The following is a 26,385-nucleotide window of genomic DNA, read 5'->3' as shown; positions in this document are numbered from 1 at the left end:
CTTTCTCCACTAGAGGAATCACACTACGATCAGAAGCTCCTTGACTGAATTTCAGAAGAAGCTTCTACTGCAAGGTAAGTCCATACCTTAAACCCAGGACAGGGTAGAGGGACATAATCGCCCCCCTCCCCTCTCCACCCTAGCAGACGGGGTAGCCACACCCCAGGAGTCAGCCTATGGGGTGCTTAGCCCCCCACTTTCCCCCTTATGGTCCTGCTCAGGCAGGGAGCCTGGGGAAATGGGGCTTCCAGACTGGGATTCCACCGGCACCCCCTAGACAGTCTCCAGGAGACCCCCTTCCTGGTCTCCCTTCTGGTCTGCTAGGGTTAGGGTCCCCAGTTCCTTCTCCACCCAGTGGCCTTTCTGCCCTCGGGGCAGAAATTCTGTGCTGGCTCTCTGGGCCTAGCTTGGTCCCCCCCGCACAGCAGCAGGGAGCCCGGCAGCAGGGAGAGAAAGAGTTCCCTTTTCCTCCCTCCTGGAACCCCTCCCCCTTCCTTTTCTCTTGCCTCCACTGCTGCCGGCCACTCCTGGGGTGGGGGAAGGCCCCCAGACTCCTCTCTTTTGGGAGTCTCCTTCCCCAAGCCCCCCTCCCCCATGTCACCCCCCCTCCCACCACCCCCTCTCCCCCCAGATCTGCACCCCCCCACCACTCAAACAGAACCACGCTGGCTGGCTGGTTTCTCCATCTCCTGCATCACCAGGATGGGGTTTCTCCCATCCTCCTATCTCTCCACGTGGGGTTCAGGTGGCAGAAGAGCCTTCTCAGCTCCAAACCACCATTGATCTGTCCAGCTAGATGGGCAGCCACCATCTTGAGTTGCCACGAGTGGGAGAGAGGAGTCATCCTGGACTCCTTCCCGAGTGGTGAGTGGTGGAGGCCCACGTGTGTGACCTGGAAGAGCCCTCATCATTTTGATGATGGTGGACTGAATGCATTCCATAACATCACTGTGATCCCGTCTTGAGATTTGATTTTTGATCTGGCACATAGGTGACATAGATGGTATTGCTTTAGAAGTCAGATGTGATATCTACTGTAGGTCCTGGCTTCACAGCCATGTAGAGGGTTGGCACTACAACCCCTCCATAACCCTTCAGTTTGGTCTATTTCTTGATGCCACGTCAGTGCCTTGCTCTACCAGTCAGTCTTCCACGGGGCAGCTATCCTCCCCGTTACTTTTCTACCTCTTTGACTGTCTTTGCATCCTTGAACTTTTTGCTGCCTAGGTAGAAGAATTCAGGGACAAAATTCAGCTCTGTGTGGTTGGTGTAGCTCCTTGGCAATGTGTGGAATTTACCAGGTGTGGGTGGGTATGTGACTTTTGTCTTCCTTGGGTCAACTATCCATCAAGAATGCTTATCTGTTTCTGAAAAGCAGCTGCTAATCATCTGCATGCCACTGTGTGTGCTTTCAGAGCACATTCCTCAGCATATGAGAACTCCCGAGTAACAGATGATCTCAGTCTGTGGGGCTGAAAGTATCCCAAAGAATATTTCCAGATGTCTTCTTGCATCTTCAAGCATAGCTCCCTACAGTAGTTGGAACAAAGCTGGACCTAGTGCCTACCCCTCAATCTGTGATGGGGAAAGGTTCAGCTAAGGATGCTATCATTCTGATGCTTCAGCTACCTCATCATGGAATAATGTTAAGATCACAAATGAACTCTCAGGCCAGCCAAATTCTTCTGCCAGAGCCTAGGTCTACTGATATCCTCAGATCGACGCTTGTGTAAGTTCAATGAACGCTACAGATCCTGGATATTCCTGGAACCTCTCCTGGATCCTATATGTAGCAGAAATCATATCTGCTATATCTTCCTATGGTCTGAAGTCATAGTGAGCTAATGGTGTCCTTCCAACTATAATAATAATAATAATAACAATAGTAATAATAACAGCACTTTCCATATGCCAAGTACTGTGCTAAGTGGTGGGGTAGATACAAGATAGATTCATTCAGTTGTATTTACTGAGCACTCACTGTTTGTAGAGCACCATTCTAACCACTTGGGAGAGTAAAATACAACACTAAACAGACATATTCCCTGCCCACAGATCAGACACAGCCCCTATCCCACATGGAGCTCACAGTCTAAGAGAGAGGGAAATCAGGGATCTTATCCCCATTTAACAGAGGTGGGAACTGAGAAACAGCTGTTAAGTCTCCTTCTCAAGATTACCCAGCAGGCAAATGGAGTAGCTGGGACTAGAAACTGGCTCTCCTGACTCCAAGTATAATGGGGTCAAGTCATCCTCACAATGCTTGTGGTGGGGAGAAGGAATATGGCTGGAAAATGACTGTTAACTTTTCATTCATTCACTCGTTCATTCATTCAATTGTATTTATTGAGCACTTATTGTGTGCAGATCTCTGTACTAAGCACTTGGAAAGTACAATTCAGCAACAAAGAGAGACAATCCCTGCCCACAATAGGCTCACAGTCTAGGAGGGAGGAGGCAGACATCAAAACAAATAAACAGGCATCAATAGCATCAATATATTCAGCCCCCTTGGTGTGTACCTTTGGTGCTCAGGGGAGTTAAATGAAAGCAAGAGAATCCACCTCCACTCTCAAGGAATTTTCAGTCTATGGAATGCCCATTAGAATTCTCCGTACTTGAGGTCTAAGCTGAATTGTGATTTTTACAAAAATTTAATATAGCTTTCCCCACTGAAGATGAATTACTGTGCTTGAATAAAGAAAAACAAGATCACCTGGGTTCTAATCCAAGCTTTGCTACTTATCTGCTCTGTGACCTTGGTCAAGTCACTTAATTTCTTTTTCCCTCAGTTTCCTCATCTGTAAAATGGAGACTCAATCCTACTCACCCTGCTTAGACTGTGAGGCACATGTGGGACAAGGATTGTGTGCAACCTGATTATTTTGTATTTACCTCAGCACATAGTACAGTGCCTGGCACACAAAGCAAGTACTTAAAAGTACTATAATTAATTAAAATCATTTCAGGTATTTTCTTGGGCATCCTCACTGTTTGGAGAATCAAAGATACAATAAGCCCAAATACACCAATTGGGTTTTTCCTAAAATGCCTACAATATCAAGATTTGGGAAGAAATCACTGAGGAAAAGTAACTTAGCCCCCCACCCGGACTCCCATTGCCCAAATATTTAGGAGAGGAAAACTAAATAAATAAAAATAGCAGTGAACTCCAAAGAGTTGCAACACAGGGAAAGAAACATCTTTAGGGTCTCTAACTCCTGGTTTCAGGAAGGTACTACTGTCTGGCAGTCTGAGCCCTACTAGAGACTGGACTTGGTAATAATAGTAATAATGATGATAATAATAATAGTGATGATAATAATAATACTTATGGCATTTGTTAAGTGCTTATGGTATACCAAGCACTGTTGTAAAGCACTGGTGTACATACACGGTTATGAGGTATACACAGTCCCTGACCCACATGGGGCTCATAGTCTAGGTTCTACTTAGAGTTGAATCATTTCTATTTCCAAAAAAATTCCAAATCACTATTTCCCCTCATAAACAAACTCCCATTTCTTCTGATCACAAAAAATTAATGAGCTGTTAAAAGTCCAGAGAAAATGTTTTTGGTACTAAATGGCTTTCTCTAAAGGGAAATTGTCCAGATGCATTTCATGAGATTGGCTAAGATTTCACTTCTCAGTGGAAAAAATTGAATAAGCTCTCTCCGTTATGCAAGAAGAAGTTTAACAGCGGGACTCCTCATGGACTCATATTAATATCTATTAAAAACAAATGTGTGAAATTATCCAGAAGCTTCCATTTTACCCTTTTGGTAAAATCTTTGCCCAGAGATTCAACAAACACTGTGGCAAAATAGCTGCCCAAATTTTCAGTTACCATATTTTCCAAACTTCTGGGGAATTATTAAGAGTATTAGCACAGATTCACAATGGGAAAATTATAGAGACTGAGAGAGAGATACATCATATAATAAGGGAAGCAGCATGGCCTAGTGGAAAGATGACGAGGCTGGGAGTCAGAGGACTTGGGTTTTAAGCCCAACTCTGCCACTTACCTGCTGTGTGGTCTTGGGCAGATCATCGTGTCTCTGCGTCTCAGTTGCCTCATCAGCAAAATGGGAATTCAATACCTGTTCTCCCTCCTACTTAGAATGTGAGCCCCATTTGGGACCCGATTATCTTGCATCTACCCCAGGACCTAGTATAGTGCTTGGCACAATAGTAAGCACTTAACAAATACTTTAGTTATTATGTTGGAATCTTGTGAGAATCTTTGCACTCCATTTGTGCGTGTTTATAAGTGTTCACATGGAAACCGTGGTGGAAATACACTGAGGGAGCATGGAAGCACATTATAGAACAAATAGCCTCCCTTCATCACTACAGAAAACTTGACTGGAAGAACGGGGCTTAAATTAAAATAACAGATATCAATTAGACAACAGAAAGAACTTCCTAGCAGGAAAAAAAGAACACTTGAAGTAGACTACCAGAAAAATAATCTCTGGATGTCTTTAAGATAGAATAGAATGGGATCATTAAAAAAAAATTGGAGTAGTTCTTGCCTAGCTCTTTGAGTATGAAGGTTGGTACCCTCAGTCACTACAATTTTCCTATTGTTGATCTGTGCTGAGACTCTTAATAATCCCCCAGAAATTTGGAAATGATCACAAATCCCTAGACCTGAAAGTGATCACCAGAGATCATCTAGTCCATCTTCCAAAGAAGATACTCTTATTTAATAGGTGAATTACCAGATAGTTTTATGAATTTATTGATGAATATGTATACATATCCTCACACCAGATGCATTATGTTAGTACGGTGCTCTGCACACAGTAAGTGCTCAATAAATACAATTGAATGAATGAATGAATGTTAGTTTTATGAGTATACAATCTGAATACTATATAAATTCCTTTGTGAATTTGAAAAATTTAGGGGGCAGTCATTAAATGGAGTGGTGGTTGGTACACTGTCAATCCAGGCCTGTGGTGGTGACTAGAACTTAAGGAAGAACGATAAAATAAAGTTCACAGTGGACCCAGAACCCAAAGTAGAAGCATCTTTTGAGTCCATAAAACCAAGTAGCCTGTTACAGCTACTTCTTGCTTAATGTTGCAAGAGAAAACTCTAAACAAAACGATGTGAATTAAATCCATTTTCCACTAAGACGGAGTGTAAATATGATGGGTTATCTTCCAGAGCCGGTTTGTTTCAGCAGATAATATTACATGCCCAAATCAATCAATGAATAATATTCATCGAACTCTGCCTGTGTGCAGAACACTCTACTAAGTGCTTGGGAAAGTACAATATACTGGAGTTTGCAGACACAGTCCCTGCCCTCAAGGAACTTACAATCTAACGTATGCAAACAGTCTGAGTATGAAACAGTTTAAACATTTAATACACCAGTTATGATTGCAAAGCTTGGTGGAGACAGTGAGACCAAATAGCTTAAAGCATCTATTTTGATAAATCCTAAAGTTTTACTTGGTTTTCTTATTACTGGAGTTAAACAGGTCATTATCACTAGATTGGCACTTGTGACTTATGATGCTGGGCGATCCAATCACAGTGTGCTCATGGAACACTCATATCTGTCATTCCCCTTCAGAGTTGGTGCTACTGAGAGTGAGAACTAATCCCTGAGTGCAGATGTGGCTGAAAAGATCAATACGTGACTGACATTCTCTTCTGCACTTTGTGCACAAAACCCTAGATCTTGGCTGTGTCGGTGTACTTGTCCACCAGGCCTTATCTTTGTTTCTGGACCTGGATTTGGGTATTCCAGTCTTCATGAAGTCTCTGCTCAAAGAGAGCAGCCCCTCTCCAGAATGCTGCCCACCAGGCTGGTCAGCCTGCTGCAGTAATCTCCCAGCAGTCCACTGCTATTTTGCAGTGGTTGGGTCTGTACTCCATTGGGTCTTTATATAATTTATTCTGCCCTCCCGGCTTGCCTGTATTCCCTTCCAGGTTGCCATTCAGCAGCTGTTTGGGATTCCTGCTGTCATCCATCCTTCTCGGGTCCATCCAGGTCTTTCCATCAGAAAGAGGGTTAAATACTATTAGAACTTCATAAGCTTTTTATTGCTGGGAGGTTTGGTGTCCCATCAACACCACACTCTGTCTGGACTTTTGGACTGTTTTCTACTTCCTTGCTTCTCTGGTCATGTAGGTACCCTTCTATATAAGAGGCATAATGCCATGACAGCCTTTAGTTCTGTGTAATGAATTAAAACCCTGTGCTTTTGTTCATGTTTCCCCAGTGTAGGATTGTTCGGGATTTTGGTTTTCTTCTCTCTTATTGCCTGTCCCTAGCACTGGGCCAAACATGCAAAGCAACTCATTATATCATGTGTGTTTCTTTTTGGCCATGTCTTCAAATGCCCAGTGGTAGGAATCGGGCAGTGCCTGGAGCATTGTCTTCAGCTTTTGCTAAATATCTATTGAGCTTCTGGAAGACTTCCCTGGGGAACTGGATGTGCACTGTGATTCCATCTTCCAGCTCCCTAATTGTAAGTTCCCCCAAGAATAGGTTGAACAGGATAGGAACTACTACATAGCCCTGCTTTACAACAGTGGTGGTGGGAAAAGAGTTAAACTGGGCACCGTCAACTCCAACTCAATCACACAGGTGGAAGGCATAGGGGTTGCCTCACTGAAGCTGTGACATTGCTTGACCCACACTCCAGGTATCAGGCAGACAACTGTATAAAAGAACGTTGCGGCATTTAATGTGGCTGTTCCCTAATAGTTCAGCACCTTGTGAGAAAACTACAAAAACCGGAGTGACTTTAAGTGAGCCTGGGCTCACTTTCATAATCATAGTAATCATCAATGATGTGAGAGGTGATGATGGGGAAAGAGGGAGGGAAGCGTTGACAGGAAATGCTTAATTTTTCCTGCATTTCTGGCATTTCTCTTGGAGGTTTAAAGTGAAAATAATGGTTGAAAGGACAATCTCTTCATTTAAACCTTGAGCCACTGGAAGATGATAATGATGATATTTATGTACCAAGCCCTGGGCTAAGCGGTGGTGTAGGTGCAAGGTCATGAGATGGGACCCAGTCCCTGTCCTACATGGGGCTCACAATCTATCTCATTCCCATTTTACAGATGAGGAAACTAAGGCATGGAGAAGCTAAATGACTTATCCTAGGTCACACAGCTGGCCAGTAGCAGATCTGGAGCTTGCGCCCAGGTCTCCTGACTCCCGGTCTTGAGCTCTTTCGCTTAGGTTGAATTTAAACTAAATCAAGGAGAAAAAACAGCTGAGGTTGTAAGACATAATACTTGTGACTTAGAAAGAAAGGACCGGGCTAAAGCGTAGCGTGTAAAGTGTAGCGATGATTTGGACTCATCCATTTACCCGGAATTTGCATTGGAACATCTCATTCTTTCCGATTCAGCTATATCGTAGTACTGACATGGTGGAAGGAAATACAGGGAATGCATTTGTTGGTCGAAAATGATATTTTCTTCTTTTTCCTTTCCTTCTGATTTCACAAACTACAGTTTTGTGTATCGTTCTGGAGGTTTGCTAATTAGAAACCCTAAATTTACTTATCTCATGTCTATCACACTTGCGTGGAGCATCCAGTGTATGCAGTTGAATTAAAGAATCTGATCCATTTGAGATTTTACTGCATGCTGAAGATATGACACCTGACTCAAATCTACCAGACAAGTGTCCTTTCTGGGATTCCAAAATGCCAATAAGCAGGCAGTGACATAGTTATTTAGCCCCCTGGTGCCAGCATTTTCTGTGTCCATTGTTAACGGTGGACGGCAGGCTTGGTAAATCAAATTCCTGCATGAAAAGGTTTACAAAGTCTCCCGGGTGGCATTCTTATTTTAAAAGGGGTATTAAAATGAAATCAAGCATGACTTCAAAATATATTCAGATTTCGTTCCAGCACATAAAAGTAGGGACTTTTTTGATCAGATTACGTTTTCAATGAAGGGAGTTTGGATGAATTTGATGTGATTCTCGTTTCCATCATAAGAGTGAAGTGGACGGGGGGAATCCTTTTAAGATGTCATTGTTGTTCTCGTGGTCTGTGGTGGTACCTGCTAATGCAGGAGAGAATTTGAGGCAAAGCAAATAAACCTGACCTCTATTGTAGAGTCATTCCACCTCGCTGTTACTTTAAAGAAGGTGGATTTTAAGATTCTAACGCTGACACAATTTCCCAGCAGCTTGGTAAGAATGATATTGTATGGGTCTGGAGTGGAATATTAATTTCAAACACCAAAGAACTTTTCCTCTTTGGCCCATATTTCTCAATGTACATGAAGACCTCTACTCAGAGCTATATGCTTAGCATGGTTTTGTTAATGTAGCACATAATATCATAAAAGAATTCAAGAACAAAGTCTCATGTTCTCTCCACACAAGGTAGATCTGTAGGTTCTAAGCTGCAGATCAATGAAGCATTTTAATGAGTGTTCCCAAAGCTTGAAAGTTAGTCTCTGTTGAGATCATCTTTACCTCCTTTTCATATCTCCTCTAAGTAGCTGTTTGAATGTTGTGCACTGCAATTAAGGGCATTTGAAGATTAGCAAGATGGCGTGATCAAGCACTAGAATACTGGACTAGAACGTGTAGTTCATTCATTTGTTCATTCAATCGTATTTACTTAGAGCTCCCTGTGTGCAGAGCACTGCATGAAGCACTTGGAATGTACAAATCGGCAACAGATAGAGACAATCCCTGCCCAACAATGGGCTCACAGTCTAAAAGGGGGAAACAGACATCAAAACGAAACAAGTAGTCAGGCATCGCTGACTGAACTGATGGTGTTTGCCATCAAAAACAATGGATGAGCCTCACTTGCCTGAGAACCGAAGACTGACAACCTGTGCAGAGGAATTGATTATAGTGCTAGTGGCTGGTACAATGCCACTCATATTCTCCCATCCCTGTCAGTTGTATTTCTGGTGGGGCGTTGCCACGAGCGAGCAGGTGGGCAGTGATGCAGCACAAGGTAAAGTGAACACAAAGGGATCAGTCAGTCAGTGTATTTATTGAGCGCTTAATGTGTGCAGAGCACTGTATAAAGCACTTGGGAGAGAACGATATAGCAATATAACAGCCACATTCCTGGCCCACAACGAGCTTACAGTCCAGAGGGGAAATATGTGCATGAACCACTGATATCCGAAGTGACAGCAAGATCATGCTAATGCTGTGCTGTATTTTCTGCTTATTATTATTATTACATTTTTAAGTACTTACAATGGGTTAAACACAGTTCTAAGCAATGGGGTAGATTCAGGTTAATCAGGTTGTATGCACTCCCAGTCCCACATGGGGCTCACAGTCTAAGTAGAAGGGGAGCAGGTATTTAATCCCCATTTTACAGTTGAGGAAACTAAGGCACGGAAGTTAAGTGACCTGTTTAAGGTCACACAGCAAGCAATTGGCAGAGCCGATATTAGAACCCAGGTTCTGTGACTCCCAGGCCTGGGTTATTTCCACCAGGTCATGCTGCTTCTTGGGCTGTCGTGCTATGACCTGGTAGGTGGTTGCCTTAGTAACCATAGCACTCTTTGCCCCTCCTCAAGAACCTCCAGTGGTTGCAATCCACTGCTGCATCAAACAGAAACTCCTTCCCATCAGCTTTAAAGTACTCAATCACCTTAACCCCTTCTATCTTACCTCTCTGGTCTCCTAATTCCAATGCAGCATGCTCACTTTACTCCTTTAATGCCAACCTACTTACTGTACCTTGATCTCATCTATCTTGCCGCCCACCCCCTTGGCCATATCCCCGCTCTGGTGCGAAACTCACACCCTTTTCATATCTGAGAGTTGACCCCTCTCCCCATCTTCAAAGCCTTATTAAAATCACATCTCTTCCAAGAGATCTTCCCAACTAAATCCTCATATCTCTTCTGAATTGCCCTTTCTCCTTGATTTGTACCCTTTAAGTAGTTGATATTCAGCCTATCTTCAGCCCCATGACACTGTTCTATATAACTGTCATTTATTTTAATGCTGGTCTCCCCATCTAGACTGTAAGCTCCTTGTGGGCAGGGAGTATGCTTACCAGAGAACTGCCCAGATGGTTGTTTGGTCAGAAACCTTCCCCACTGATGGCCCAGCCCCAGCAGGCAGAGCTGGGACTAGAACCCAGGTCTCCTGATTTCCAGAGCAGGGCTCTTTCCCCTCTACCTACAGCATGGCTGTAACATAATTTATAATGATAGAAATCCACTGGGTACAGGGAATGTCCCCAGTTTCAGAGAGTTTCTTTCCGTAATTTCACTGAGATTTTCACTGGTCAGGGGGCTGCCTGACTGATCCGGTTTGATTGATTTTTGCTGATTCCCAGTGGGAGTCCTAACTCTGTTTTGGTGCCCCTATATTAATCTTTAGATTTATGAACACCAAGACTGAGGCTGGGCTCTCATTTGAAACTGAGGGAAGATTTCACACCTCATCCAGTTTCCAAACTGCAAAAAGTCCCCTTTATAAATGAGATGACAAGGGCGAGTTCCCAATCCATTCCTTCTGTGGTGATAGTCCAGGTGGCTGATATTGCCATGCCCATTGAACATCAGCAGCCAACTGGTACAGTGACCAGTCAATCAAGGGGAACTCATAAGGAAGCAAGCTCCAAAGTCTGTCTGCCTTGTGATCCTACTCCCTAATCCCAAAGAAGTGGAACTGGGCTAAACCATGACCAAAAATACTTATTCATTTAATTGCTTTGTTGAACACTTACTGTGTGCAGAGCACTGTACTCCATTTCCAGAAACATTAACTGCATTCTAACAATGAGATAAACAAAGAATTTCCCATCATTTATCCCTTCTTATAAAAAAACCAACAAAAAAGTGCATCTGAAATTGCACTAAATCCCTGATTAATCCTCCTAAGTCTGCACTTGTTTTTATATCTTCTTTTCCTTTGTAAGTACAAATAAATATCGCTTTCCACATACAATTGGATTACCAACACCTTCTATCTTTTCAAAGGAAAGAGAGTTTCTTTTTACTTTGTTGATTCAGTAGTATTTATTGAGTCCTTCTATGTGCCTAGGACTGTTCTAAGAGCACAGATAAAAGTATAAAGTGGAGGCATGACCGATTGAGGGCCTCTGTCCTCTAGGCATTCACAGTCTAGTGAGGGAGAGAGGCAGAGACAATTTGTCCCTATCCAGTGGGAGCAGGATGAGTGTGATAAAATGAATTAACCAATGATAGAAGTTTTAAAAGTAGTATTTATTGAGCACTTACTGTGTGCAGAGCATTGGACTGAGCTCTTGGAGAGAATACACAGGTAGGAAGTAGTCACGGTTCTCTCCCTTGGAGGGCTCAAAATCTAAGACTTGAAGCAATACGTAATAATAATAATAATAATGTTGGTATTTGTTAAGCACTTACTATGTGCAGAGCACTGTTCTAAGCACTGGGGTAGATACAGGGTCATCAGGTTGTCCCATGTGAGGCTCATAGTTAATCCCCATTTTACAAATGAGGTAACTGAGGCACAGAGAAGTTAAGTCACTTGCCCACAGTCACACAAGTGACAAGAGGCAGAGCTGGGAGTTGAACCCATGACCTCTGACTCCGAAGCCCAGGCTCTTTCCACTGAGCCACTCTGCTTCTCTACAGAAGTGCCATGGTGACTGCTTCTCTGGTGTCATATTGAACAGTCCAATTTTCAGCTAGTCTGTCCACTGTTCGTTCCAGATATGGCCCCAGATGCCATTAAATCGATAGAAATGGCATGTGTTAAGCATTTACAATGTGTCAAGCACTGTAATAATCACTAGTTTGGGCTCAAGATAATCAGATCAGATGGTGTCTCCATTCCATATGAGCCTTATAATCTAAGGGAGGGTGGAGAACAGTTATTGAATCTCCATTTTATAGAGGAAACTGGGGCTCAGAGAAGTTGAGTGACTTGCCCAAGGTCACCCAGCAGGCAAGTGGGAGAGTTGGACTAGAAGCCAGGTCCTCCGACTCCCAGGCCTGTGCTCTTTCGTCTAGGCTATCCTGCTTCACTCTATTTGTATTTATAGGGTCCAGCTTCCTCTGACACGCCTCCTCCTGCCAAGGTCCATGGTTTGCAAACGATGCCTCCATTCTGAAGGACCAGGGTAGGGAATGCCATTATTTTAGAGGAGGTGGAAGGATGGAGGGGGTCAAGGACCGCCCTCCCCGACCCCCAAGAAGCGTTCTAGATTCTAGTCTCGAGACCCCAGTCCATACTTCACTCTGCTACCCAGATCATTCATCTAAGACAAAAGTTCAGCCCATGTCTCCCCACTCCTTGAGGACCTCCAATGGCTGCTCATCCACCTCTGCATCAAGCAGAAACTCCTTACCATTGGCTATAAATTGGTTTGCCCCCTTCTACTTCACCTCACTGATTTCCTACTACAGCCCAGCCCACAAACTTTGCTTCTCTAGTTTCAGCTTACTTACCGTGCCCTGATCTCCATCGACTCCTTTCCTACATCCCTCCCTCTAGCCTGGAACTCCCTCCCCTTCCAAATATGCCGAACCACCACCCTCTCCACCTTCAAAGCATTGTTAAGGTCACATCTCCTCCAAGAGGCCTTCCCTGATTAAGCCCTCTTTTCTCCAGCTCCCTCTTGCTGGAGCCAACCCCTTGCTCATTCTCTCCCATCTTCAAGGCCTTGCTAAAATTATGGCTCCTCCAGGAAGTCTTCCCCCATCACCCCACCCTAATTTCCCCCCTGCTGTCAACTCAACACTTCCCAAGTCACGCGAGGACTTGGGCACTTTTCTGTCCAAACCCCTGTAGAACTTATGTACATATCTCTAAACTGAATTGCTTCTGCAAACTAATTTATAATTTTAGTGTCTGATTCCCCTGCTAGATTGTAAACTCCTTGAGGGCAGGGGTCTTGTCTTATAATGCTTTTGTACTCTCCCAAGCACAGAGTAAGTGGTCTATAAATAGTATCACTTGATTGATTTATATGCATTTCTTTGTCTGATATCAATCAATCAGTGATATTTATTGAGTGCTAACTGTGTGCAGAGCACTGTACTAAGGGTTTGGGTGAGTTCAATACAACAGAGTTGGTAAACTTTCCCTGCCCTCAACAATAAATGACTCATTTGTTCATAATAATAATAATGATAATTGTGGTATTTGTTAAGCCCTTACTATATGATAGGTACTGTACTAAGTGCTGGGGTAGATATAAGGTAATCATTCATTCATTCATTCAATCATATTTATAGACCACTTACTTTGTGCAGAGCACTATACTAAGCACTTGGGAAACATCAGCCGAAAATCATGAAACCCTTGATTAATCCTCCTAAGTCTGCACTTGTTTTTATATCTTGTTCTCCTTTGTAAGTACAAATAAATATTGCTTCAATATAAAGCAATAAAGAGAGATAATCCCTGGCCACATCCAGCTCACAGTCTTGGGGAGGAGATGGACATCAGTACAAGTAAGCAGGCATCAAGACATCAATACAAGCATATAGGCATCAATATAAAAAAATTAAATTACAGATATATGCATAAGTGCTGTGGGGCAGGAAGGTAGGAAGAACAAGGGGAGGGAGTCAGAATTATGCAGAAGGGAGTAGGAAATGAGGAAAAATGGTGCTTAGTTTGGGAAGGCCTCTTGGAGGAGATGCACCCTCAGCAGGGCTTTGAAGGAGGAGAGAGTGATTGTCTGGCAGATTTGAGGAGGGAGGGCATTCCAGGACAGAGGTAGGACAAGGGCCAGGGGTCGGCGGTGAGACAGGCGAGATGGAGGCACAGTGAGAAGGTTAGCAACAGAGGAGCAAAGTGTGTGGGCTGGGTTGTAGAAGGAGAGAAGGGAGGTGAGGTAGGAGGAAACAAGGAGATTTACTGCTTTAAAGCCAAGAGTGAGGACTGGGCAGTTGGGTTGGACACAGTCGCTGTCCCACATAGGGCTCACAGTCTTAATTCCCATTTTACAGATGAGGTAACTGAAGCTCAGAAAAGTGAAGCAACTTGCCCAAGGTCACACAACAGACATATGACAGAACCAAGATTAGAACCCAGTTCCTTTTGACTCGCAGGGCTGTGCTCTATCCATTAGACCATGCTGCTTCAGATTAATGTCTGTTTCCCTCTCTTGTCAATATTATACTAATGTCTGCCTCCCCACCCTTATTTATTTATTCATATTAATGTTTATCTCCCCTTCTAAACTGCAAACTCATTATGGGCAGGGAACGTGTCTCCTAATTCTGTTGTATTGTACTCTCCCAAGAATTTAGTGCAGTGTTCTGCATATAGTAAGCATTCAATAAATACCATGATTGATTGGTTGAATGAGCTTACTGTCTAGAGGGGGAGACAGACATTAACATAAATAAATAAATTATGGATATGTTCATAAATGCTGTGGGGCTGAGGGTGGAATGAATATCAAGTGCTTGAAGGGAACAGACCTAAGTACCTACGTGACTCAGAAGTGGGAGGGAGTTGGGAAAAAAGGATTTAATCCAGGAAGGCCTTTTGGATATGTGACCTAATATTCAGAAGTCACCCTAGTAAATGTTAATAGTGGTTGTTTGGGTGCTGGAAGAGGTAGGGTTTCAAGAAGGCTTTGAACACAGAGAAAACTGTGGTCTGGGGGATTTGAAGAGTCAGGGGAGCTCCAGGCTGGGGAAACAGCACTTTCTTTGTTCTTATTCCTTTTCAGGTTAGATAGAGATAGGTACGATTCCAAGGATGGGAATGGGCCAGTGAGTACAGTGGTAGTACTGGTAGGCAATGTAGGTAATGGGGAATGTGGAGTGGAGAGCTGGAAAATGCTATTCTGTAACTCACAGAGGCAGCAGGCATAATAATAAAATTATGATAATAATAACAATAATATTAATAATGATGTTTTTTGTTAAGCGCTTACTAGAGAAGCAGCGTGGCGCAGTGGAAAGAGCATGGGCTTTGGAGTCAGGGCTCATGAGTTCGAATCCCAGCTCTGCCACTTGTCAGCTGTGTGACTGTGGGCAAGTCACTTAACTTCTCTGTGCCTCAGTTCCCTCACCTGTAAAATGGGGATTAAGACTGTGAGCCCCATGTGGGACAACCTGATTCCCCTGTGTTTACCCCAGCGCTTAGAACAGTGCTCTGCACATAGTAAGCGCTTAACAAATACCAACATTATTACTGTGTGCCAAGCACTGTTCTGCTGGTGTAGATACAAGGTAATCAGGTTGTCCCACATGGGGTTTGCATTTCTTAATCCCCATTTTATAGGTAACTGAGGTACAGAGAAGTGACTTGACCAAGGTCACACAGCAAAGTGGTGGTGCCAGGATTAGAACCCACAACCTCTGTCTTCCAAGCCCGGGATCTTGCCACTAGCCCACACTTTAATAGTGCTTGTTTAGCACTTAATGTGTACGTGTACTGAGCACTGGGATAGAGACAGGATAATCAGGTCAGACAAAGTCCCCGACCTACATGGGGCTCACAGTCTAAGCATGAGGAAGAACTGGTATTGAATCCCCACTTTACAGATGACAAAACTGAGGCATGGAGAAATAAAATAATTGGCCCGATGTTACACAGCAAGTTAGTGACAGAGCCAGGATTAGAACCCAGGTCTTCTGTCTCCCAAGCCTGTGCTCCTTCCACTAAGCCACTCTGCAACCTACCTAGAGGAAAAGGAAGAATCCAACCATACTGACTTTGGAGTGTAGTGGAAACTACTCTGCCCCTCTCCTTTAGTTTCCGCACCAAACCCAGTCCCTGTCCAGACCGCTGAAATACAGTGTCCGCTTTTATTGCAGGAACTGAACTGAAGAACTGAACAGAATTGGAACTTTGACTTTTGCTCTTCTTCACCCAAAGGTCCATCAATGATTCCAGTACACCATCTATTAGTTGGTGTCCAGTGGCTCTATTTTAATGCTAACTTCAGAGGAGCAGCATGGCTGACTCCCGGGCTTGGGAGTCAGAGGTCGTGGGTTCTAATCCCTGCTCCGCCACTTAGCTGTGTGACTTTGGGCAAGTCACTTCACTTCTCTAGGCTTCAGTAACCTCATCTGGAAAATGGGGATTAAGACTGTGAGCCCCACGTGGGACAACCTGACTACCTTGTATCTATCACAGCTCTTAGAACAGTGCTTGGCACATAGTAAGAGCTTAACAAATGGCATCATCATCTCAACTTCAGTAGTCACTTCAATGCCACACCCCATTCGGGAATTAACAAAGATTCACACCATTTGGGTCATATACACAATAGGCTTGTGGCTTACTAATTTACAATTCCCCAAAGTGAAAGACTTCTGGGAAATCTTTGTGGTTTGGATTCTTCCAAACTAAAGACCCAGGCACGATCCTGGTCTGCCCTATTTCCTCCCAGTTCCTGCCACATCTTCACTAGCAGTGGCAAAACTGAGCCTTAGTACACTTGAGAAAGGGTCGTATCGAAAATGGGCGCTCTTCAGAGACATGAGTATCTCTTTCCATAAAGTCAGATCCAATCTGTGAGTCAAAGTGGTGATGCTAAACCGACTGTGGGTTGAGATTGTATTTAACCTGCACACCACATTTCTAGGCTGAACATATATTGGGCCTGTTCAGGATTGCCCTGCTTTGCTCCATTAGTGATTGGTATCAATCTTTTCTCAGCCACATGCCGAGGTAATTTACTAAGGGACTTCGTTTAGAGCAAAGAGCCACCACCGGCTAAGCAGCATCCTCAGACCCCAAGGAGGTTCATTCCCTTCACTCATTTATTGGGAACACATTGGTACGGAATTATGTTGGAACCTGAGAAAAACTGGTTAAAATGATTTTTCAGGATTTTGTTTTTTCCCTAGGCATTGTCAATAGAGTAATAAAAACTGTGGCATTTATTAAGCAGTTACTATGCCCTAAATGGTTCAGTGGAGACGAGATCAACAGATCAAAGCAGAGAAGCAGCATGAATTAGTGGAAAGAGCACAGACCCGAGATTCAGAGGACCTAGGTTGTATCCCAGTTCTGCCACTTGCCTATTTGCAACTGACTGCTTGGGCAAGTCAGTTTGCTTCTTAGAAGCAGCATGACTTAGTGGATGGAGCACAGGCCTGGGAGTCAGAAGGTCCTGGGTTCTAATCCTGGCTCTGCCACGTATCTACTATATGACCTTAGGCAAGTCACAACTTCTCTGGGCCTCAGTTACCTCATCTGTAAAATGGGGATTAAGAATGTGACTCTACCCCAGCACTTAGAACAGTGCTTGGCACATAGTAAGCATTTGTCAAGTGCCATAATTATTATCATTGTATTATTATTATTATTATTCTCTGTGCCTCAGGTTCCTCCTCTGTAAAATGGGGATTCAGTCCCTATTCTCCCTCCTACTTGGACTGTGAGCTCCATGTGGGACAGGGATTGTGTCTGACCTGATTAATTTATATATACCCCAGTGTTTAATACAGTGTTTGGTATAAAGTAAGCATTAACAAATATCACAATTATTATTATTAGTAGTAGTATCAAATTCAATCCTTACCGCAAATGTAGCTCCTAAACTAAGAGGGAGGGAGAGCAGGTATCTGATCCCCATTTAATAGGTGGGCAAGCTGAGGCCCAGAGGTTGATAATAATAATAACTATGTGCCAAGCAGTGTTCTAAACCCTGGGGTAGATACAAGGTTATCAGGCTGTCCCACGTAAGACTCACAGTCTTAATCCCCATTTTACAGGCGAGGTAACTGAGGCACAGAGAAATGAAGTGACTTGCCCAAAGTTACACGGCTACAAGCAGCAGAACTGGGATTAGAACCCATGACCTTTCATTCAATCGTATTTATTGAGTGCTGACAGTGTGCAGAGCACTGTACTAAGCGCTTGGAATGTACAACTCGGCAATAGAGACAATCCCTACCCAACAACGGGCTCTGTCTCCCAAGCCCGTGCTCTTTCCACTAAGCCATGCTTAGGTTAAGGTACTTGCTCAAGGTCACACAGTGGGGCCGTGGCAGAATTGGGATGAAAACCAGGTCTCCTCACTCCTAAACCCATATGTGTATGGAATCTTAATATGCCAACCCACTATCTTCCCTCAGTCACCTCTCCAATTGCTGAAATGGGTCCAAAGACCTGTTGTAACCATGGTCAGGGGGAGTGTCAGAACTGCTGTGAGGTTAGGGAGTGAGGACAAGGCAGAAGAACTATCCACAGAGAAACCACGCATTCTGCATCAACTTTTGTAACAATAATGGTAACTATAATGAAGACCTTACTAAGTGCCAAGCCCTGGGCTAAGTGCTGGTGTCAGTACGAGATCGTCAGTTTTCCTCTAGACTGGAAGCTCTTTGTGGGTAAGGTTACATGTCTACCAACTCTACTGTATTGCCGTCTTCCAAATGCCTAGTACAGGGCTTGACACACGCTAAGTGCTCAATAAATACCAGGGTTGGATTCATAGATCAGTTCAAACAGCCTCTGTCCCACACAGGAGTAAGAGGGAGGGTGAGCTCAGAAAACAACATCATTTCATCTCATCAATTTGGGATGATGCACATGATTACTTTCATCCTGATCATTACTTTGGTATTTGTTAAACACTTACTATGTGTCAAGCACTGTTCTAAGTGCTGGGGTAGATACAAGTTAATCAGGTCAGACAAAGTCTCTAAGTAGATGGGAGAACAGGCATTGAAGTCCCGTTTTACAGACTTGAAGTGAAGCAACTTGCCCAAGGTCACACAGTAGACAACAGGCAGAGCTGAAATTAGAACCCAGGTTCTCTGACTTCCAGGCTCGGACTCTTTCCACTAGGTCATGCTGTTTCTAGTATTTGTGCTGGGTTTCCTCACCACCACCCCCACCAGCCCCCTGTGTTTTTATTTACTCTCTTAAACTCTGTGTTGTATTATTTCCTCCAAGCCTATTCATTAAAATTATGGACTTCATTAGACACCTCCCCCATTAAATTGAGTGTCATTTCCCCTTGACTTTGACCTTCTAGCCACTTTCAATCCATTTAACTTGACCAAGACAATTTAAACTAAATTTGCAAGTCAAATGTCGGGAGACATTTTTTGAAAAGCCCAGATATCTGCTGATCTTCTCTTCATCCATTCATTTTGGCCTAAAAAGCAGATCTTCCCCAACTTGCAATTTTTCTTTCCGCTTGGCCGCAGGCCCACTGAAGCCATTGACGAGGGAAGGCTTTCTTCAGATCATTTGGACAATCTGGATAATTCCTGCCCAACTCCTCTTTTCAATTATTGTCAACCCCATCATCATCAATATTTTTTAGACCATACCTTGACATGGCACCTTGAAATAATTTTGGAATTTTCTAAGTGCCTACTCTGTGCCATGGTAGATACAAGATAATGAGGTCAGACACAGTGAGAAGGGAGAGGGAGAATGGGTATTTAGTCCCCATTTCACCAGATGAGGAAACTGAGGCACAGAGAAGTGAAGGGACTTGCCCACAGTCACACAACAGACAAGTGGTAGAGTTAGAACTAAAAGCCAGGCCTCTTGAATCCCAGTCCTGTCTTCTTTCCATTGGATTTTGCTACTGTATGCGGAGACGACCTAAAATGTTTGGACTTTAACTCAGTAGCTTTCCAACACTTATTTTGTTTAGGGTAATAGCATGGTCACCATTACTACCTTGGTGATTGAGGCTATATTCCTTAATTTACCTTTTTGATTATAGTTTTATTTACCATGCATTCTTCCCCCCAATATAACTGGAGGTTATACAGTATCATCCTATGATCCCTGTTATTATATGCTATTGCTATAGGTAGATCATTCTGTAATACTGCCTTCCCTGTGTTCTTAACTTGAGGAAAAGCCTATGTGAACTCTAGGGGCTGACCTCCAGTTAAAGCTTATCTTGAAGGTGATTAAAGATAAGCTCCCCAGAGAGTTGAAGAGTTCCTAAGAGCCCTGAGGAAAAGTCTCTAAATCATAGTCTACAGGAATCAGCCATTTTCAGTTTGCACTATGGCATCTGGACCAAACCGTTTTCCTCTGAATTGCTTGTATATACAGTGGGCTCCAATGGAGAGGGCCAAATGAGCTAGGTTTTTTCAATGTGACTTCCAAAGCAATCCAGATATTGCACACTCAGAACTCAGTTCTGCCAGGATGTGGGTTTTCCAGACAGGTTTGGGTTAGAACATTGTTAGAGAAATGGGGAATGTTCAACCCTTCAGAGGTGTCTATTTGGATACAGCGGGCCACGGTGTTGAGAGAATCAATTTGTGTGTGTACATAGCGTCAGACACGATAAGTACCAGAGTGTGGATTTTCTTGGACCCGGAGTTTGCACAAATGCCACCCCCAAGTTGCAGAAGGATTAGGTGGATTGTGACCTAGTGAAAAGAGCATGGGTCAGGGGTCAGAGGGCCTGGGTTCTAATCCCAGTTCTGCCACTAGTCAGCTGAGTGACCTTGGGCAAGTCACTTAACTTCTCTGGGACTCGTTTCCCTCATCTGCAAAATGGAGACTCAATACCTGTTCATCCTCCTACTTAGTCTGTGAGCCCCCATGTGGGACCTGATTATCTTGTATCTTCCTCACTGCTTAGTATAGTGCTGGGACCTTAGTAAGTGCTTACCAAATACCGCAATTATCATTATCATTATTCAGTCAATCATATTTACTGAGCGCTTACCATGTGCCGAACACTATACTAAGCACTTGGGGGAATAGGATAGAACCGAGTTGGTAGAAATATTCCCTGCCCACGTTCTTATCACTATTATTATTGTGAGACCAGAAATGGAATGTCAATTAGGCACACTTGGACTCAACCAGTGTTAAAACCCTGCCGAAACATTACTAATTTTCAGGGTTCATGTCGAACTGAAGGAATAGAGAAGTTTCATGTTCATTTATTTATTTTGTTTTATTTGGTAACTGTTTTTGTGTTTCCCCCATTAGAACGCAAGCAGGGATTATGACACTTGCTTGTTTTCTACTTCACAGGTTCTTAGTATAATGCATTGCACCCAGTGGGAACTCAATAAGTACCATAGCCACAATTTTTACTACTACTGCTACGACGATTACTACTAATACTATTTCTGCTACGAAAGAATAGTTCATATAAGTAACTGGAAATATCAGACACATTACAATATTATTTTAACATAATATTGACTTTAGAGCTGCTAGTACAATTTTCCTCTTTCTTTTTGAGCTACAGTGCCGTGTCTTTTAGAAATGTCCTTTGTGTTGATTAACTCTGTCCAGACCTGTCACCAAAATTCCTGCAGTAGAGCACGTTTGTTTATTGTATGCTTGCAGTCCTTTTTTCCGTGACGTTTTTCATGCTGGTTATGCCTTCTAGGTGATGGAAAATAAAGATTCTTGGATCATTTGGTACACCACTATCATAGTATTATCATATTCATACTCATGGTGAGTTCTGCCTAAAAGCGTTGTATAATGGAGCATAACCAAAGGAAATCCATAGACATATTAAACAAATCAGCACATTGTGTGGGGTTCACTGCTGATCAGCAAGGCAATATATACATGTTTATATTCTAACAGATGTAAAAATGATTTCTTTGTTGGCTCTCTTGTTTTTCAAGATAATACAGCAAAATGTTCTAGACCCTTTGCTTAACCTTTTTTCCAAGAAAACATGTGTGAAAGGTGTCCTGATTTCCAGTCATGATTTATTTGCCTATGATACTCATGTTTATCTTCTTTTGTGCTGGCCAATTCTGTTTTGAATTGAAATGCAATGAACATTTTGAGTGACAGGTCTCTCTCCTAGAAGAGCACTGGGGGTTGTATGTTCCAAATAATTCACAGGTAGGATGTTTGTAACATAATGATCTTCCTGAATGAGGAAACACATGAGCAGGGTGCAAGTGTGCGCACATACATTCAAAGGAACCAGGGTGGAGGGAGGGGAGACATGGAGAGGGGAGGGAAAGGATGGTCAGTGTTTGACAATTTGGAAATGTCTTGCTTTTTGCACAGGATTATGAACTAGAAGAAGGAGGCTTGTTTGCGTAGCTATTTCTCCATGACATCAGTTTTTCCCTTTTCACCTTTTCCAGATAATTCCCTCAGCATTTTGACCAAGCATAGTGGATTCAATCGCCAGAAGCAAGAAGTGTACCTTTTACCGATCATAATCAGCGATAGTGGAAATCCACCCATGAGCAGTACCAGTACTCTCACTATTCGAGTCTGTGGGTGCAGCAGTGATGGTGTGGTCCAATCTTGCAACGTTGAAGCTTACGTACTTCCCATTGGCCTAAGTATGGGGGCCTTAATCGCCATACTGGCTTGCATCATTTTGCTCCTAGGTACGTATATCATTCCATCGGTGTTCACAGTATGCCTGGTTCATAAATGCCTGTAAATCAGCAAACAAAACCTCAATAAACAACGGGGAAGTCACATCGTGTCCAGAGAGTGGACTGTGAAGCTAAGTCATTTCTCAGGCCATAGATATGTGAGAATGGGAAAGGAATGATGGATTCCAATGGAAAGACATATCAGTCTGGATTCTGGAAATCCCATTATGCAGGGAATATTTTCCTGAAATCCGTGGGGGAGATCACAAGAGGAGAAAGATAGCTTTCCATGAGGGGCGCTTTGAGAATTAGCTCTATCCACATTCAGGGTGGGCATCAGGGCAACCTGCAAGACTAGAGGTTGGGATAAAAAAGGGAAAAAAAAATGTAAACTCACATGCAAACTGCAGTTTAATTCACGTCCTCTTACAGTTCTGGAATTTGTATCTCTGCTCCTTAGTTCCTATGCTGCTGGCACTGCTTGACACTTGGCACTGCTCTTTGTTTACCCTGCTCTGTACACCCAGACACAGACAAACCTAACTTCCCTTTGGCATTATAAAATGGGTTCACTTTACACAGATTCAGATATGTCCAGTGTAAAGTGAGGGAGGCCGGTATAGCTGTGACGCAGTGAGCACGACAGAGTGTTACCAAGACTCTTCTGACCCTAGATCCTCAAGAGGAGCTAGGAAAGGTGAGAGGAATTTTGTCCTCAACTTTGTGTCCCTGACCTAGATTGTATGACATGATTGAGCTGCTCACTTTTGGCCTGGAACATCTTACTTTGTACAATGGGGTTCACTTCCAGCTTTTTGTTGGACTTGAATCCCCAGTGGAAAATGAAGGAAACCTGGAGGCTTATCATATCATTTGACCACCCTAGCTCCTGTTTCCCTTGTGCAGGTTTGAACTGGGGTAGAATTAGATGCATCAGGCAATTCTAGGAGCATCTAGGAACACAGGCATTATGGGACCTGGGCTCCTGGCATACCCTACACGAAGGTGTCAATCCGTTCTCACTCTGAGGTCTTATTAGTTCATTTAGAGAGAAAGAAGGCCCCCCTCTGGTTCTGTCAGACACCACTTGGTGAGTGGCTCCTTCTCCCTTCTGCTGTCTTGGCTGACAAATACGTAACGTTTTCTCTTCAGTCATTGTGGTGTTATTTGTCACCTTGAGAAGACATAAGAACGAGCCTCTGATTATCAAAGACGATGAAGACGTGAGGGAAAACATCATCCGTTACGATGACGAGGGCGGTGGTGAAGAGGACACAGAAGCTTTTGACATTGCGACTTTACAAAACCCCGACGGAATCAACGGTTTCTTGCCCCGCAAAGATATTAAACCTGACCTTCAGTTCATGCCCCGGCAAGGCCTTGCTCCGGTGCCAAACGGCGTGGATGTCGATGAGTTCATCAACGTGCGACTCCACGAAGCCGATAATGATCCCACAGCCCCACCGTATGACTCGATTCAGATTTATGGCTATGAAGGCAGGGGGTCTGTGGCTGGCTCTCTCAGCTCCTTGGAGTCTTCTACATCAGACTCAGATCAGAATTTTGACTACCTCAGTGAATGGGGTCCGCGTTTTAAAAGACTCGGGGAACTCTACTCAGTTGGGGAAAGTGACAAAGAAACTTGACAGTGGATTACAAACTTACATGTGTGACTTAACAATCATGTAATATTCTAGGGCCACCCGTGTTAGTTCCAAACTAAGGTGGCCATTTGTTTTAGAGGCAAGTTTAGTGCCAATCATCTATAAAATCAACTACATAGTAATGTTGAACCAAAAAAAAAAGTATATGTTAGGAGGTTTATAAGTCTTGTGGAGTGTGAAGTAAAGTATGTGGAGTGTCTAGAAGTCTTTGAATATTTGGTATTCACTTGACCACCACAGACATAGAGATCTGTATCTTTGCTAATCTGCAGTGAAATGATAAAGAAGGGAAAATACAAAACCAGGGGGGTTTGCCTAGAAAGTAGAACGGTGGGTCTGCTGAAAGGTTTCTCCTACCAGTCTGTACAATGCTTGTGGTTTTCTGATCGGTCAACAACGATCCGCCCACGTGAAAAATGTAAAGAAATGTCTGGTCCTCGCAGCAAGGCTAGGTATCGAGATCCCAGGGTGGGCCATTTTGGAGCGGGGACTATCCATTGTACACGTAACTGTTGACTGGTGACCACGAACAGAACTGAATCTGCCAACAATGTGTCAAGCCTTAAATTATTCATGTGTTCTGGATCCATTTCAGGGGACTGCAGATTCCACCAGCAGGACCCTAGAAATCCCATCTGAACAGGCTTGTTTTCTAGGAGAAGGATTACTCTGATCCTCCATTTCATCTTCCGAGAGGAAGTAAAAATAAACTGTCGAACAGAGTGGACTATTGAAAAGATTGCTGGTTTGATGAGAAAGATTGAATTTATTTGTTTAATCCTTGAAATAAATATTTTATTGATGTCCATTACTGCTTTTATTTATTAAGGTTGGTAATCTATAGATTAAGGGAGTATATGAAACAAACTAAATGATATCCATGAATAATCTGTTAGATTGTTTTCTCTATATATAATGAATGTTTAATACATGTACATTTTGAGGAGCTGATGAGGGTCATTGCAGGAGATACATGGCAAAAAGGAAGCTAGCTGTTCCTTTAGAGTAGTTGAGTTTCACGTGAACGAAGAGGGCAGGAAATGACATTTTCCCAGAGAAACTTTTGAACAGTTTTATATTTTGTTCATAAATCTAGTATTTGGTGTTTTTAATGCAAGCACAAACATCTGGAAGCATACTGGTTCATGTGAATATTTAAACTCTAGACTTTTAGAAATCCACACATTCCCCAGTACAGTAAGGCATACCTGTAGTTCTCCACTGTATTAGAGCAGGAACCAGTATGTACATAAGTTGACTGCTTCCGTTCTTTGCATTTCTTTCCATAATGTCCATGGTTATGCACAGGGGCTCTTGCACTCCACAAAAGAACAGCATTAGAAGCTGCAAACATATTAAATTTGTAATGCGAACTTGCCATTTAGACATAGCAACTGTAGAGTAGGACTAAGTATTACACACATATTTTCATCTTCCACTTTGCTTTGTTGTGATATTGTTTATTTATGCCATGCATTGTATCCAGAGAAACTCCTGTATTGTTTCCTACTTTGTGAAATATATTTTTATAAATACGTCTGTTGTTTTCCTTTTGTTCGGCTTTGCTCCCCCTTTCAGTAACTGGAATCGGCAAATGGAAATATTCAGGAAGGGCCTCGGACAATTCACATTTTGAAAGGTAACATTACTGATGGAAAGATCATATCCACATGTGTGGTTGGGGCTGAAAAGACTGATGGGAGACTGTTTGCCGCAACAGATCTCTCCTTGGAAGCTCCTTGGGGGCGGGGATCATTTTTACCAAACTGTCTTCTCAGAGTCACAGATGATTTCCTTTTTGCCAAATCCAATGACCTCTACTCTATCCTAATCCTCCTCGACCTCTCAGCTGCCTTCAACACTGTTGACTGCCCCCTTCTCCTGGAAACATTACCCAACTTCAGCTTCTCTGACACTCTCCTCTCCTGGTTCTCCTAACATCTCTCTGGCCGTTCATTCTCTGTCTCTTTCACAGGATCCTCTTCTGCCTCCCACCTCCTAACTGTGGGAGTCCTTCAAGGTTCAGTTCTGGGTCTCCTTCTATTCTCTATCTATACCCGCTCCCATGGTTTCAACTGTCATCTCTATGGAGACAATTCCCAAATCTACAACTCCAGTCCTGATGTCCCTCCTTCTCTGCAGTCTTGCATTTCTTCCTGCTTTCAGGACATCTCTACTTGGATGTCCCACCGACACCTCAAACCTAACAAGCCAAAAACAGAACTCCTCATCTTCCCACCCAAATCCTTTCCTGCCCTTGACTGCACTGTCACCGCTATCATCCCTGTCTCACAAACCCGTAACCCTGGCATTATCCCTCAACTCAGCTCTCTCGCTCAATGCAAATATTCAGTCTGTCACCAAATCCTGTCAGTTCAACCTTCACAGCATCTTTAAAATCCATCCTTTCCTCTCCTCTCCATCCAGACTGGTACCATGCGAATCCATGCATTTATCCTATCCTGGCTTGATTACTGCAT

The 26,385-nt window shown here is 43.3% G+C and overlaps 1 protein-coding gene across 3 annotated transcripts in view; it reads left to right on the top strand.

Annotated features, from left to right (window-relative positions):
- Positions 1–25,440, top strand: part of CDH8 (cadherin 8) — a 368,100-nt gene extending 342,660 nt beyond the window's left edge. The window contains exons 2-4 of one of the 3 annotated variants that reach the window (XM_029052201.1): positions 14–74; positions 21,999–22,250; positions 23,394–25,440. In XM_029052201.1, coding sequence (XP_028908034.1) covers positions 14–74; positions 21,999–22,250; positions 23,394–23,887 — 807 coding nt within the window. In that variant the 3' untranslated portion in view covers positions 23,888–25,440. Of the gene's footprint in view, positions 1–13; positions 75–21,998; positions 22,251–23,393 lie in introns of those variants that run through there. The other 2 variants (XM_029052199.2, XM_029052200.1) reach the window with 2 other exon arrangements.
- Positions 25,441–26,385: the final 945 nt, after the last annotated feature.

Source organism: Ornithorhynchus anatinus, chromosome X1, assembly GCF_004115215.2.
Source record: "Ornithorhynchus anatinus isolate Pmale09 chromosome X1, mOrnAna1.pri.v4, whole genome shotgun sequence".
Lineage (NCBI taxonomy): Eukaryota > Metazoa > Chordata > Mammalia > Monotremata > Ornithorhynchidae > Ornithorhynchus > Ornithorhynchus anatinus.
This window is presented reverse-complemented; position numbering and strand designations above follow the sequence as displayed.